Source organism: Perca flavescens, chromosome 11 (assembly GCF_004354835.1).
Source record: "Perca flavescens isolate YP-PL-M2 chromosome 11, PFLA_1.0, whole genome shotgun sequence".
Lineage (NCBI taxonomy): Eukaryota > Metazoa > Chordata > Actinopteri > Perciformes > Percidae > Perca > Perca flavescens.
This window is the reverse complement of record NC_041341.1, coordinates 3,602,805-3,616,836: the sequence shown is the minus strand read 5'-3', so window position 1 is coordinate 3,616,836 and position 14,032 is coordinate 3,602,805. Positions and strand designations below refer to the sequence as shown.

Genomic DNA, 14,032 nt, shown 5'->3' with positions numbered 1-14,032 from the left:
GCCCAAATCACGCCAACATTAGGCCCAAATCACGCCAACATTAGGCCCAAATCACGCCAACATTAGGCCCAAATTACACCAACATTAGGCCTAAATCACACCAACATTAGTTCCCAAATCACGCCAACATTAGGCCCAAATCACGCCAACATTAGGCCCAAATCACGCCAACATTAGGCCCAAATCACGCCAACATTAGGCCCAAATTACACCAACATTAGGCCCAAATCACACCAACATTAGTTCCCAAATCACACCAACATTAGGCCCAAATCAAATTAGGCCCAAATCACGCCAACATTAGGCCCAAATCACACCAACATTAGGCCCAAATCACGCCAACATTAGGCCCAAATTACACCAACATTAGGCCTAAATCACACCAACATTAGTTCCCAAATCACGCCAACATTAGGCCCAAATCACGCCAACATTAGGCCCAAATCACACCAACATTAGGCCCAAATCACGCCAACATTAGGCCCCAAATTACACCAACATTAGGCCTAAATCACACCAAATTAGTTCCCAAATCACCAACATTAGGCCCAAATCACGCCAACATTAGGCCCAAATTACACCAACATTAGGCCTAAATCACACCAACATTAGTTCCCAAATCATGCCAACATTAGGCCTTAATCACGCCAACATTAGGCCCAAATTACACCAACATTAGGCCTTAATCACGCCAACATGTGTGTTGAGGGTATGATGGCGTGTTGATGGTGTGTTGATGGCGTGTTGATGGCGTGGCGTGTTGATGGCGGGGCGTGTTGATGGTGTGTTGATGGCGTGGCGTGTTGATGATGTGTTGATGGCGTGTTGATGGCGTGGCGTGTTGATGATGTGTTGATGGCGTGTTGATGGAGTGTTGATGGCGTGTTGATGGCGTGTTGATGGCATGTTGATGGAGTGTTGATGGCGTGTTGATGGCGTGTTGATGGCGTGGCGTGTTGATGGAATGTTGATTGTGTGTTGATGGCGTGTTGATGGCGTGTTAATGGTGTGTTGATGGCGTGTTGATGGCGTGTTGATGATGTGTTGTTGGCGTGTTGATGCCGTGTTGATGGCGTGTGGTTGGCATGTTGATGGCGTGGCGTGTTGATGGCGTGTTCTTGGAGTGTTGATGGCATGTTGATGATGTGTTGTTGGTCTGTTGTTGGTGTGTTGATGGCGTGTTGATGGCGTGTTGATGGTGTGTTGATGGCGTGTTGATGGAGTGTTGATGGCGTGTTGATGATGTGTTGTTGGCGTGTTGATGCCGTGTTGATGGCGTGTTGTTGGCATGTTGATGGCGTGGTGTGTTCTTGGCGTGTTGATGGAGTGTTGATGGCGTGTTGTTGGCGTGTTGTTGGCGGGTTGATGGCGTGTTGATGGCGTGTTGATGGCGTGTTGATGATATGTTGTTGGCGTGTTGATGGTGTGTTGATGGCGTGTTGATGGCATGTTGATGGTGTGTTGATAGCGTGTTGATGGAGTGTTGTTGGCGTGTTGATGATGTGTTGTTGGCGTGTTGATGGCGTGTTGATGGCGTGTTGATGGTGTGTTGATGGCGTGTTGATGGAGTGTTGTTGGCGTGTTGATGATGTGTTGTTGGCGTGTTGATGCCGTGTTGATGGCGTGTTGATGGCGTGTGGTTTGCGTGTTGATGGCGTGTGGTTGGCATGTTGATGGCGTGGCGTGTTCTTGGAGTGTTGATGGCGTGTTGATGGTGTGTTGTTGGCCTGTTGTTGGCGTGTTGATGGCGTGTTGATGATGTGTTGTTGGCGTGTTGATGGTGTGTTGATGGCGTGTTGTTGGTGTGTTGATGGTGTGTTGATTGGGTGTTGATGGCGTGTTGATGGTGTGTTGTTGGCGTGTTGATGGCGTGTTGTTGGCATGTTGGTGGCGTGGCGTGTTGATGGCGTGTTGTTGGCGTGTTGATGCCGTGGCCGGCAGCTGGCTGTAGGACTCTGATGTGAACATTGATTCTCTACACGAGCTGACATGAGAGGCTGAAGATGCCAATGCTAATTAATTAGCATCTCATTTTTCCTGTGGGGGGGGTGTTGCTGGACCATGATGCCCCTGCCCCTCCGTCCCCCCCCCCCGGCCTGGAAGGCTTCTCTAATTGGGTCAGCGTGGTTGACTCCTCCAGGATCAGAGAATACATGAAGAAGAAGCGACAGCGCCAGCAGCTGATCTCAGATCTCCTGTCAGGACTTCACTAAGTTTAAATCTGTGAGTGTGTAAACAGTTTCAGACCTCAAGCTGCTTTTCCTCTTCAATTATCTATAAAATACATGAAAACATGTCGTTTTACAATAAGATCTTCTGTTCAGAAGGAAACCCGTTTTGTAATACTAATACATTTTACTATTAATTGTCTTTAGTTATATTTATATTTATGTATTTATGTATCCCTCGCTTATTTTTTAGTTTTTTTGTGAGTGTTGCAGGGCAAAAATCCTTGATTATGCGGCATGTTTTCTTAAAAAAATGCAATGGAATATGCAAGATATTTATGCAATTTTATGCAATGAAATTGTGGGAATTTGTGTGTGTGTGTGTGTGTCTCTGTGTGTGTCTGTGTGTGTTTGTCTGTGTGTGTGTTTGTGTGTCTGTGTGTGTTTGTCTGTGTGTGTCTGTATGTGTATGTGTCTGTGTGTCTGTGTGTGTTTGTCTGTGTGTGTGTTTGTCTGTGTGTTTGTGTGTCTGTATGTGTGTTTGTGTGTCTGTATGTGTGTTTGTGTGTGTGTGTCTGTGTGTGTTTGTCTGTGTGTGTGTGTTTGTGTGGCCCGTATATCAATTTTGGTTCACAATACATTTTGGCCCTCCTAGTTGTGCGACAAACCAAAAACACAGGACAGTGTTTTTTAAACTGTATTTACCTGACATTCAAAGCTGAATTTGGCAGATTAGCCTGTTAATTAACCCTAAACCCAAACTAAATTATAACTCTTTTGAAAGCCTTGTTCTTAATCTTCAACATCCAACACGGAAATCAGTACAGCCAATTATATTTGTTGTTGTCTACCGAGCTCCAGGTCCGTATTCTGAATTTTTATCTGAATTCTCAGAGTTTTTATCATGTGTAGTCCTTAAATCAGACAAAGTACTTATTGTTGGTGATTTTAATATCCATGTGGACGTTGACAACAATAGCCTTACTACTGCTTTCAACTCATTACTGGATTCAATCGGTTTCAGTCAGAGTGTGCACAAGGCGACGCACTGTTTTAACCACACCCTCGACCTTGTGCTGGCATATGGTATTGAAATTGAGGATTTAATAATATTTCCGCAGAATCTGGTATTATCAGATCATTTTTAATTACTTTTGAATTCTTGCTACCTGACCATACTAAACCAGATAGCAGCTTCTACACTAGATGCCTATCTGACAGTGCTATAGCTAAATTTAAGGAAAGTTTTCCTACATCATTCCAGTCTATGTCGTGCCTTAACATAACAGAGGACCTCTATGTTAACCTCAGTCCCTCTCAAATTGATACATTTGTAGACGGTGCTACACTTGCCTACGGACGACCTTAGACTCTGTCGCTCCTCTCAAAAAGAAGACGATAAAGCAAAAGGGAAATTAGCTCCTTGGTATAACTCCCAAACTCGCAAATTAAAACAAATCTCACGAAACATCGAAAAGTAAGTGGCGCTCCACCAAAGTGGAGGAATCCCGTTTGGAATGGCAAGACAGTCTAAAAATCTATAGGAAGGCCCTAAGAAAGGCCAGATCAGACTATTACTCATCATTAATAGAAGAAAACAAGAACAACCCAAGGTTTCTTTTCAGCACTGTAGCCAGGCTGACAGATAGCCACAGCTCTACTGAGCCATCTATTCCTCTAGCTCTGAGTAGTGATGACTTCATGAGCTTCTTTAATGATAAAATTATAACAATTAGAGATAAAATTCAACACCTTTTGCCCTCAACTTCTAACAGTTCATCTTTAAATGCAGGACCGCTAGAAAGAACGACGACTCCCGACATATACTTGGACTGCTTTTATCCTATAGACCTTCAACAATTAATGTTAAAGATATCCTCAGCTAAGCCGTCTACCTGTCTCTTAGACCCCATCCCAACGAGGCTACTCAAAGAAGCGTTACCCGTGGTAAACACTTCATTATTAGATATGATCAACATGTCCTTACTAACAGGTTATGTACCGCAGTCATTTAAAATTGCTGTGATAAAACCTCTTCTGAAAAAACCCACCCTAGATCCTGAAGTCTTAGCAAACTATAGACCTATATCAAACCTTCCCTTTCTATCCAAGATCCTTGAGAAGGTGGTTGCTAATCAGTTATGTGATTTTCTACATAGCAACAGTCTATTTGATGATTTTCAATCAGGATTTAGAAAGCATCATAGCACAGAGACGGCACTGGTGAAAATTACTAACGACCTTCTAACTGCTGCAGACAAAGGACTTGTCTCCATTCTTGTTCTACTAGATCTTAGTGCTGCATTTGACACTATTGACCATACTATCCTGTTACAGAGACTGGAACACTTAGTTGGCATTAAAGGAATCGCACTAAGCTGGTTTAAGTCCTATTTCTCTGAACGATCCCAGTTTGTTAATGTTAATGATAAACCCTCCAAGCACGCTAAAGTTAGCCATGGCGTTCCTCAAGGCTCAGTGCTTGGACCAATTCTATTTTCCTTATATATGCTTCCTCTAGGTAATATTATTAGGAAACACTCGATTAACTATCACTGTTACGCAGACGATACCCAATTATATCTGTCAATTAAGCCAGATGAAAGTGGTCAGTTAGCAAGACTTCAAACGTGTATTGAGGATATAAAATCCTGGATGACCCACAATTTCCTGATGTTAAACTCAGACAAAACTGAAGTTATTGTGATAGGACCAACGCACCGCCGAACTTCGTTTTCGAAAGATATAGTTACTCTGGATGGTATTACCCTGGCCTCCAGCACTACTGTCAGAAATCTAGGAGTTATTTTTGATCAGGATATATCCTTCAACGCCCACTTAAAACAAACCTCAAGAATAGCCTTTTTCCATCTTCGTAACATTGCCAAAATTAGGAATATCCTGTCTCAAAACGATGCTGAAAAACTAGTCCATGCATTCGTTACTTCTAGACTAGATTACTGCAATTCCTTATTATCAGGTTGCCCAAATAAGTCCATTAAGACTCTCCAACTGATCCAGAATGCTGCAGCACGTGTTCTGACAAGAACTAAGAGAAGAGATCATATTTCTCCTGTATTAGCTTCTCTGCATTGGCTTCCAGTGAAATATAGGATTGAATTTAAAATCCTCCTCCTGACTTACAAAGCTCTAAATGGTCAAGCACCATCATACTTAGAAGAGCTCATAGTACCTTATTGTCCCACTAGAGCACTGCGCTCCCAGAATGCGGGGCTACTTATGGTTCCTAGAGTCTCTGGAAGTAGACTGGGGGCCAGGGCCTTCAGCTATCAGGCTCCAGTATTGTGGAACCAGCTCCCAGTCGGGTTCGAGAGGCAGACACCGTTACCACATTTAGGAGTAAACTGAAAACCCTCCTCTTTGATAAAGCTTATAGTTAGGGACGAGGAGTTGAAGCGTCCACCTAACCCGGCCCACTGCTTCTCCTCGTAGTCATCAGTTTTTTTTCTATACTGTATAATTAATAATCGAGCGAGAGTAGAGGGAGGCGGTCCAGTACAGCCCGACCGGTTGGGGGAGTTCTAGCCCGACCAGGCACCTCTCTTTAACCTGCCTCTCTTAAGTTATGCTATTACAATTCTAGACTGCCGGGAGGCTGTTTCCTCCCTAAGACACACTGAGCTGCTCTCTCATCTCTACTTGTTACTTTTGTATGCATCCTGTCCCAGAAATGCTTGTTACTAATCTAGCTCTGGGGAGTTTACTCCCCGGAGTCCTTATGTTTCTTCTTCGCAGAGCTATGCTCTGCGATTCTCTGCATTCCGGCTGCATCCTGCTGCGTCCTGCTGCGTCCTGCCTCCACCCGTGCTCTGCAGCGCCCGTTACATCCCGCTCGCCCTGCTGTGATGTTCATACGCACAGAGTAGTCAGGATCCGGTATAGGAGACTGCACTACTCAGTATGACACGATGTGCCCTGCTATGACATGAACTTCCACGATAACCTTCAAAGTCAATGTGACTTCTAATGTGACTGTTATCACCACTGTTCATCACGCCCCCAACCCGGCCCGTCAGACACCGCCTACCAAGAGTCTGGGTCTGCCGAGGTTTCTTCCTAAAGGGAGTTTTTCTTGCCACTGTCGCAATAGCCACTGCTAATGCTTGCTCTTGAGGGAATTACTGTAATTGTTGGGCTTTTGGAATTTATAGAGTGTGGTCTAGACCTACTCTATCTGTAAAGTGTCTCGAGATAACTTTTGTTATGATTTGATACTATAAATAAAATTGAATTGAATTGAATTGAATTTACCTGACATTCAAAGCTGAATTTGGCAGATTTGCCGACTCTGAGACTCCATAATTCCCTCAGAAGCAGCAGAGAGAGTTTAATATTCAGGCTGAGAAACAGGTTAAAAAAAATGTAATCATAGTTTTGCTTTATTTGCTAAATTCTACGATGGCTAAAGTCATCAAAAGAGTTTTTTATACAGATTGTCCTAACCCCTTAAAAACATATTTTATGTTAATAATGTTATGGTTGTGTTTGTTTCTGTTTCCTGTTTTATTTTGGTAGTCTTGTCTTTTTTTTTACTTTCCCGCCTTTTTTGATTGTTCTGCCCAGCCCTAATGTGTTTCAGCTGTCCCCCTCTCCTTGTGTCAGCTACCTTTACCTGTAAATGACTGATATTTGGTACCTTTACCTGTATATGACTGATATTGGGCACCTTTACCTGTATATGACTGATATTGGGCACCTTTACCTGTAAATGACTGATATTGGGCACCTTTACCTGTAAATGACTGATATCGGGTACCTTTACCTGTATATGACTGATATTAGGTACCTTTACCTGTAAATGACTGATATTGGGTACTTTTACCTGTATATGACTGATATTGGGCACCTTTACCTGTATATGACTGATATTGGGCACCTTTACATGACTTATATTGGGCACCTTTACCTGTAAATGACTGATATTGGGCACCTTTACCTGTAAATGACTGATATTGGGCACCTTTACATGACTTATATTGGGCACCTTTACCTGTAAATGACTGATATTTGGCACCTTTACCTGTAAATGACTGATATTGGGCACCTTTACATGACTGATATTGGGCACCTTTACCTGTATATGACTGATATTTGGCACCTTTACCTGTAAATGACTGATATTGTGTACCTTTACCTGTAAATGACTGATATTGGGCACCTTTATCTGTAAATGACTGATATTGTGTACCTTTACCTGTAAATGACTGATATTGGGCACCTTTACCTGTAAATGACTGATATTGGGCACCTTTACCTGTAAATGACTGATATTGGGCACCTTTATCTGTAAATGACTGATATTGTGTACCTTTACCTGTAAATGACTGATATTGGGCACCTTTACCTGTAAATGACTGATATTGGGCACCTTTACCTGTATATGACTGATATTGGGTACCTTTACCTGTAAATGACTGATATTGGGTACCTTTACCTGTAAATGACTGATATTGGGTACCTTTACCTGTATATGACTGATATTGGGTACCTTTACCTGTAAATGACTGATATTGGGTACCTTTAACTGTATATGACTGATATTGGGTACCTTTACCTGTAAATGACTGATATTGGGCACCTTTACCTGTATATGACTGATATTGGGCACCTTTACATGACTTATATTGGGCACCTTTACCTGTAAATGACTGATATTTGGCACCTTTACCTGTAAATGACTGATATTGGGCACCTTTACATGACTTATATTGACACCTTTACCTGTAAATGACTGATATTTGGCACCTTTACCTGTAAATGACTGATATTGGGCACCTTTACATGACTGATATTGGGCACCTTTACCTGTATATGACTGATATTTGGCACCTTTACCTGTAAATGACTGATATTGTGTACCTTTACCTGTAAATGACTGATATTGGGTACCTTTACCTGTAAATGACTGATATTGGGTACCTTTACCTGTAAATGACTGATATTGGGTACCTTTACCTGTATATGACTGATATTGGGCACCTTTACCTGTAAATGACTGATATTGGGCACCTTTACCTGTAAATGACTGATATTGGGCACCTTTACATGACTGATATTGGGCACCTTTACCTGTAAATGACTGATATTGGGTACCTTTACCTGTAAATGACTGATATTGGGCACCTTTACATGACTGATATTGGGTACCTTTACCTGTAAATGACTGATATTGGGCACCTTTACCTGTATATGACTGATATTAGGTACCTTTACCTGTAAATGACTGATATTTGGCACCTTTACCTGTAAATGACTGATATTGGGCACCTTTACATGACTGATATTGGGCACCTTTACCTGTATATGACTGATATTTGGCACCTTTACCTGTAAATGACTGATATTGTGTACCTTTACCTGTAAATGACTGATATTGGGTACCTTTACCTGTAAATGACTGATATTGGGTACCTTTACCTGTATATGACTGATATTGGGCACCTTTACCTGTAAATGACTGATATTGGGCACCTTTACCTGTAAATGACTGATATTGGGCACCTTTACATGACTGATATTGGGCACCTTTACCTGTAAATGACTGATATTGGGTACCTTTACCTGTAAATGACTGATATTGGGCACCTTTACATGACTGATATTGGGTACCTTTACCTGTAAATGACTGATATTGGGCACCTTTACCTGTATATGACTGATATTGGGCACCTTTACCTGTATATGACTGATATTAGGTACCTTTACCTGTAAATGACTGATATTGGGCACCTTTACCTGTGTGCAAAATATGACTGTCATCAGATTTTCTGAAAAAATGACCATATCGGCCGATATATCGTGCACCACTACCGTTTTTACTTTCACGTATTTTGGATTTTCCGTTACCTGCTGTTTTGCTTGACACCTTTTGTTTGTATTTAGTTATTCATTAAATGTTCAAGCTCTACTCTGCCTGCTGCCTCTGCTTTTAGGTCTGCCATACTCCAGAACCTGACAAATAAACCGGTAAGTATTGTCTGTTTTCCTGTTTTTAACAGCAATGATTCAACATGAACGTAACCTCGTCTTGGTCTATGAGTTTGACAGTGGACTGGCCACATACTTTTGGCCGTGCTGCAGATGTTCTACCACGTGGTTGGTGAGAGCTGAGCTCATCTGATATTCATGAAGAACATGTTTGATAATTATTCTGCTCCTCTGTCCCCTGAAGCCTGCAGCTCTCGTCTCTGACAGCCAAACACCAAAATAATAATGAATAAAAACGTCATACATCATCCTCATTTGCTGCGGTCGAGTGCAATTAAGATCAGGCAGCGAGCAGAGAAAGACCACATCAGTCCTGGTCCCAGAGGACAGGCTGATCAGGTCTGACTCTGAGGGGATTCATCATTTAGCCTCAATCAGCCAGCAGCGAACAGCTAGCAGCTAACAGCTAGCAGCTAACAGCTAACAGCTAGCAGCTAACAGCTAACAGCTAAAAGCTAGCAGCTAACAGCTAGCATCAATCAGCTAACAGCTAGCAGCTAACAGCTAACAGCTAACAGCTAGCAGCTAACAGCTAACAGCTAGCAGCTAACAGCTAGCAGCTAAAAGCTAGCAGCTAAAAGCTAGCAGCTAACAGCTAGCATCAATCAGCTAACAGTTAGCAGCTAACGGCTAACAGCTAACAGCTAGCATCAATCAGCTAACAGCTAGCAGCTAACAGCTAACAGCTAACAGCTAGCTGCTAAAAGCTAGCAGCTAACAGCTAGCAGCTCATCTCTTACAGCAGACACACTTAAATATCTTCTGCTCTGTTTCTATCATTCCCCTGCTCTGGTGTTCCCCCTCTCATTCCCCCTGCTCTGGTGTTCCCCCTCTCATTCCCCCCTGCTCTGGTGTTTACCCCTCCTCATTTCCCCTGCTCTGGTGTTTCCCCCTCTCATTCCCCCTGCTCTGGTGTTTCCCCCCCTCTCTGGTTTCCCCTTCCTGGTGTTTTCCCCCTCTCATTCCCCCTGCTCTGGTGTTCCCCTCTCATTCCCCCCTGCTCTGGTGTTTCCCCTCTCATTCCCCTGCTCTGGTGTTCCCCTCCTCCCCCCCTGCTCTGCTCTGGTGTTCCCCCCCTCTCATTCCCCCCCTGCTCTGGTGTTTCCCCCTCTCATTCCCCCCCTTCCCCTGCTCTGGTGTTTCCCCTCCTCTCATTCCCCCTGCTCTGGTGTTTCCCCTCTCATTCCCCTGCTCTGGTGTTTCCCCTCTCATTCCCCCTGCTCTGGTGTTTCCCCTCTCATTCCCCCTGCTCTGGTGTTCCCCCCTCTCATTCCCCCCTGCTCTGGTGTTTCCCCCTCTCATTCCCCCTGCTCTGGTGTTCCCCCCTCTCATTCCCCCTGCTCTGGTGTTCCCCCCTCATTCCCCCCTGCTCTGGTGTTCCCCCTCTCATTCCCCCCTGCTCTGGTGTTCCCCCTCATTCCCCCTGCTCTGGTGTTTCCCCTCTCATTCCCCCTGCTCTGGTGTTTCCCCCCTCATCTCATTCCCCCTGCTCTGGTGTTTCCCCCCTCTCATTCCCCCTGCTCTGGTGTTTCCCCTCTCATTCCCCCCCCTCTCTGGTGTTTCCCCCTCTCATTCCCCCTGCTCTGGTGTTTCCCCTCTCATTCCCCCTGCTCTGGTGTTTCCCCTCTCATTCCCCCCCTGCTCTGGTGTTTCCCCTCTCTCATTCCCCCCTGCTCTGGTGTTTCCCCCCTCTCATTCCCCCCTGCTCTGGTGTTTCCCCTCTCATTCCCCCTGCTCTGGTGTTTCCCCCTCTCATTCCCCCCTGCTCTGGTGTTTCCCCCTCTCATTCCCCCTGCTCTGGTGTTTCCCCCTCTCATTCCCCCCTGCTCTGGTGTTTCTCCCTCTCATTCCCCTGCTCTGGTGTTCCCCCCCCCTCTCATTCCCCCCTCATGCTCTGGTGTTCCCCCCTCTCATTCCCCCTGCTCTGGTGTTTCTCCCTCTCATTCCCCCTGCTCTGGTGTTCCCCCCTCTCATTCCCCCCTGCTCTGGTGTTTCCCCCCTCTCATTCCCCCTGCTCTGGTGTTTCCCCCCTCTCATTCCCCCCTGCTCTGGTGTTTCCCCCTCTCATTCCCCCTGCTCTGGTGTTCCCCCTCATTCCCCCCCCCTGCTCTGGTGTTTCCCCCTCTCATTCCCCCTGCTCTGGTGTTTCCCCCCTCTCATTCCCCCTGCTCTGGTGTTTCCCCTCTCATTCCCCCTGCTCTGGTGTTCCCCCCTCTCATTCCCCCCTGCTCTGGTGTTTCCCCCTCTCATTCCCCCTGCTCTGGTGTTTCCCCTCTCATTCCCCCCCTGCTCTGGTGTTTCCCCTCTCATTCCCCCCTGCTCTGGTGTTTCCCCCCTCTCATTCCCCCCTGCTCTGGTGTTTCCCCTCTCATTCCCCCTGCTCTGGTGTTCCCCCCCTCTCATTCCCCCCCTGCTCTGGTGTTCCCCCTCTCATTCCCCTGCTCTGGTGTTTCCCCCTCTCATTCCCCCCTGCTCTGGTGTTTCCCCTCTCATTCCCCCCTGCTCTGGTGTTCCCCTCTCATTCCCCCCTGCTCTGGTGTTCCCCTCTCATTCCCCCTGCTCTGGTGTTTCCCCCTCTCATTCCCCCCCCCTGCTCTGGTGTTTCCCCTCTCATTCCCCTGCTCTGGTGTTTCCCCCCTCTCATTCCCCCTGCTCTGGTGTTCCCCCCTCTCATTCCCCCCTGCTCTGGTGTTCCCCTCTCATTCCCCCCTGCTCTGGTGTTTCTCCCTCTCATTCCCCCCTGCTCTGGTGTTTCCCCCTCTCATTCCCCCTGCTCTGGTGTTTCCCCTCTCATTCCCCCTGCTCTGGTGTTTCCCCCCTCTCATTCCCCCTGCTCTGGTGTTTCCCCTCTCATTCCCCCCTGCTCTGGTGTTTCCCCTCTCATTCCCCCCCTGCTCTGGTGTTTCTCCCTCTCATTCCCCCTGCTCTGGTGTTTCCCCCCTCTCATTCCCCCCTGCTCTGGTGTTCCCCTCTCATTCCCCCCTGCTCTGGTGTTTCCCCCTCTCATTCCCCCCTGCTCTGGTGTTTCTCCTCTCATTCCCCCCCCCTGCTCTGGTGTTCCCCCTCTCATTCCCCCTGCTCTGGTGTTTCTCCCTCTCATTCCCCCTGCTCTGGTGTTTCCCCCTCTCATTCCCCCCCCTCTGGTGTTCCCCCCTCTCATTCCCCCTGCTCTGGTGTTCCCCTCTCATTCCCCTGCTCTGGTGTTTCTCCTCTCATTCCCCCTGCTCTGGTGTTTCCCCCTCTCATTCCCCCTGCTCTGGTGTTTCCCCCTCTCATTCCCCCTGCTCTGGTGTTCCCCTCTCATTCCCCCCTGCTCTGGTGTTTCCCCCTCTCTCATTCCCCCTGCTCTGGTGTTCCCCCTCTCATTCCCCCTGCTCTGGTGTTTCCCCCTCTCATTCCCCCTGCTCTGGTGTTTCCCCTCTCATTCCCCCTGCTCTGGTGTTTCCCCTCTCATTCCCCCTGCTCTGGTGTTCCCCCTCTCATTCCCCCTGCTCTGGTGTTTCCCCTCTCATTCCCCCTGCTCTGGTGTTTCCCCTCTCATTCCCCCTGCTCTGGTGTTTCCCCCTCTCATTCCCCCCTGCTCTGGTGTTTCCCCCTGCTCTCATTCCCCCCTGCTCTGGTGTTTCCCCTCTCATTCCCCCTGCTCTGGTGTTTCCCCTCTCATTCCCCCTGCTCTGGTGTTCCCCCCTCTCATTCCCCCCCTGCTCTGGTGTTCCCCCTCTCATTCCCCCTGTCTGGTGTTCCCCCCCTCTCATTCCCCCTGCTCTGGTGTTTCCCCTCTCATTCCCCTGCTCTGGTGTTTCCCCCCTCTCATTCCCCCCTGCTCTGGTGTTCCCCCCCTCTCATTCCCCCTGCTCTGGTGTTTCCCCTCTCATTCCCCTGCTCTGGTGTTTCCCCCCCTCTCATTCCCCCTGCTCTGGTGTTCCCCCCTCTCATTCCCCCTGCTCTGGTGTTTCTCCTCTCATTCCCCTGCTCTGGTGTTGCCCCCTCTCATTCCCCCTGCTCTGGTGTTTCTCCCTCTCATTCCCCCTGCTCTGGTGTTCCCCCTCTCATTCCCCCCCCTGCTCTGGTGTTCCCCCTCTCATTCCCCCTGCTCTGGTGTTCCCCTCTCATTCCCCCTGCTCTGGTGTTTCTCCCTCTCATTCCCCCTGCTCTGGTTTTCCCCCTCTCATTCCCCCTGCTCTGGTGTTTTCCCCCCTCTCATTCCCCCTGCTCTGGTGTTCCCCCCCTCTCATTCCCCCTGCTCTGGTGTTTCCCCCTCTCATTCCCCCTGCTCTGGTGTTTCCCCTCTCATTCCCCCCCTCTGGTGTTCCCCCTCTCATTCCCCCTGCTCTGGTGTTCCCCCTCTCATTCCCCCTGCTCTGGTGTTTCCCCCTCTCATTCCCCCCTGCTCTGGTGTTTCCCCTCTCATTCCCCCCTGCTCTGGTGTTTCCCCCCTCTCATTCCCCCCATTCCCCCCTGCTCTGGTGTTCCCCCTCTCATTCCCCCCTGCTCTGGTGTTTCCCCCTCTCATTCCCCCTGCTCTGGTGTTTCCCCCTCTCATTCCCCCTGCTCTGGTGTTTCTCCCTCTCATTCCCCCTGCTCTGGTGTTTCCCCCCTCATTCCCCTTCTCTGGTGTTTCCCCCTCCATTTCCTCATTCCCCTGCTCTGGTGTTTCCCCCTCTCATTCCCCCCTCTGCTCTGGTGTTTCCCCCTCTCTCATTCCCCCCTTCTCTGGTGTTTCCCCCTCTCATTCCCCCTGCTCTGGTGTTTCTCCCTCTCATTCCCCCCTGCTCTGGTGTTTCCCCCTCTCATTCCCCCTGCTCTGGTGTTTCCCCCTCTCATTCCCCCTGCTCTGGTGTTTCCCCCTCTCATTC

At 47.7% G+C, this 14,032-nt stretch overlaps 1 protein-coding gene across 1 annotated transcript; it reads right to left on the bottom strand.

Moving 5' to 3' along the window:
* Positions 1-675: 675 nt before the first annotated feature.
* Positions 676-1,968, bottom strand: LOC114564276 (histidine-rich glycoprotein-like). The gene has a single exon (XM_028591530.1). The coding sequence runs from the start codon at positions 1,966-1,968 to the stop codon at positions 676-678; it is 1,293 nt and encodes a 430-aa protein (XP_028447331.1).
* Positions 1,969-14,032: the final 12,064 nt, after the last annotated feature.

Bases quoted from the DNA above. Each gene is read 5' to 3' on its own strand.
- LOC114564276 (XM_028591530.1), bottom strand. From the start codon at position 1,968: ATGTTCACATCAGAGTCCTACAGCCAGCTGCCGGCCACGGCATCAACA.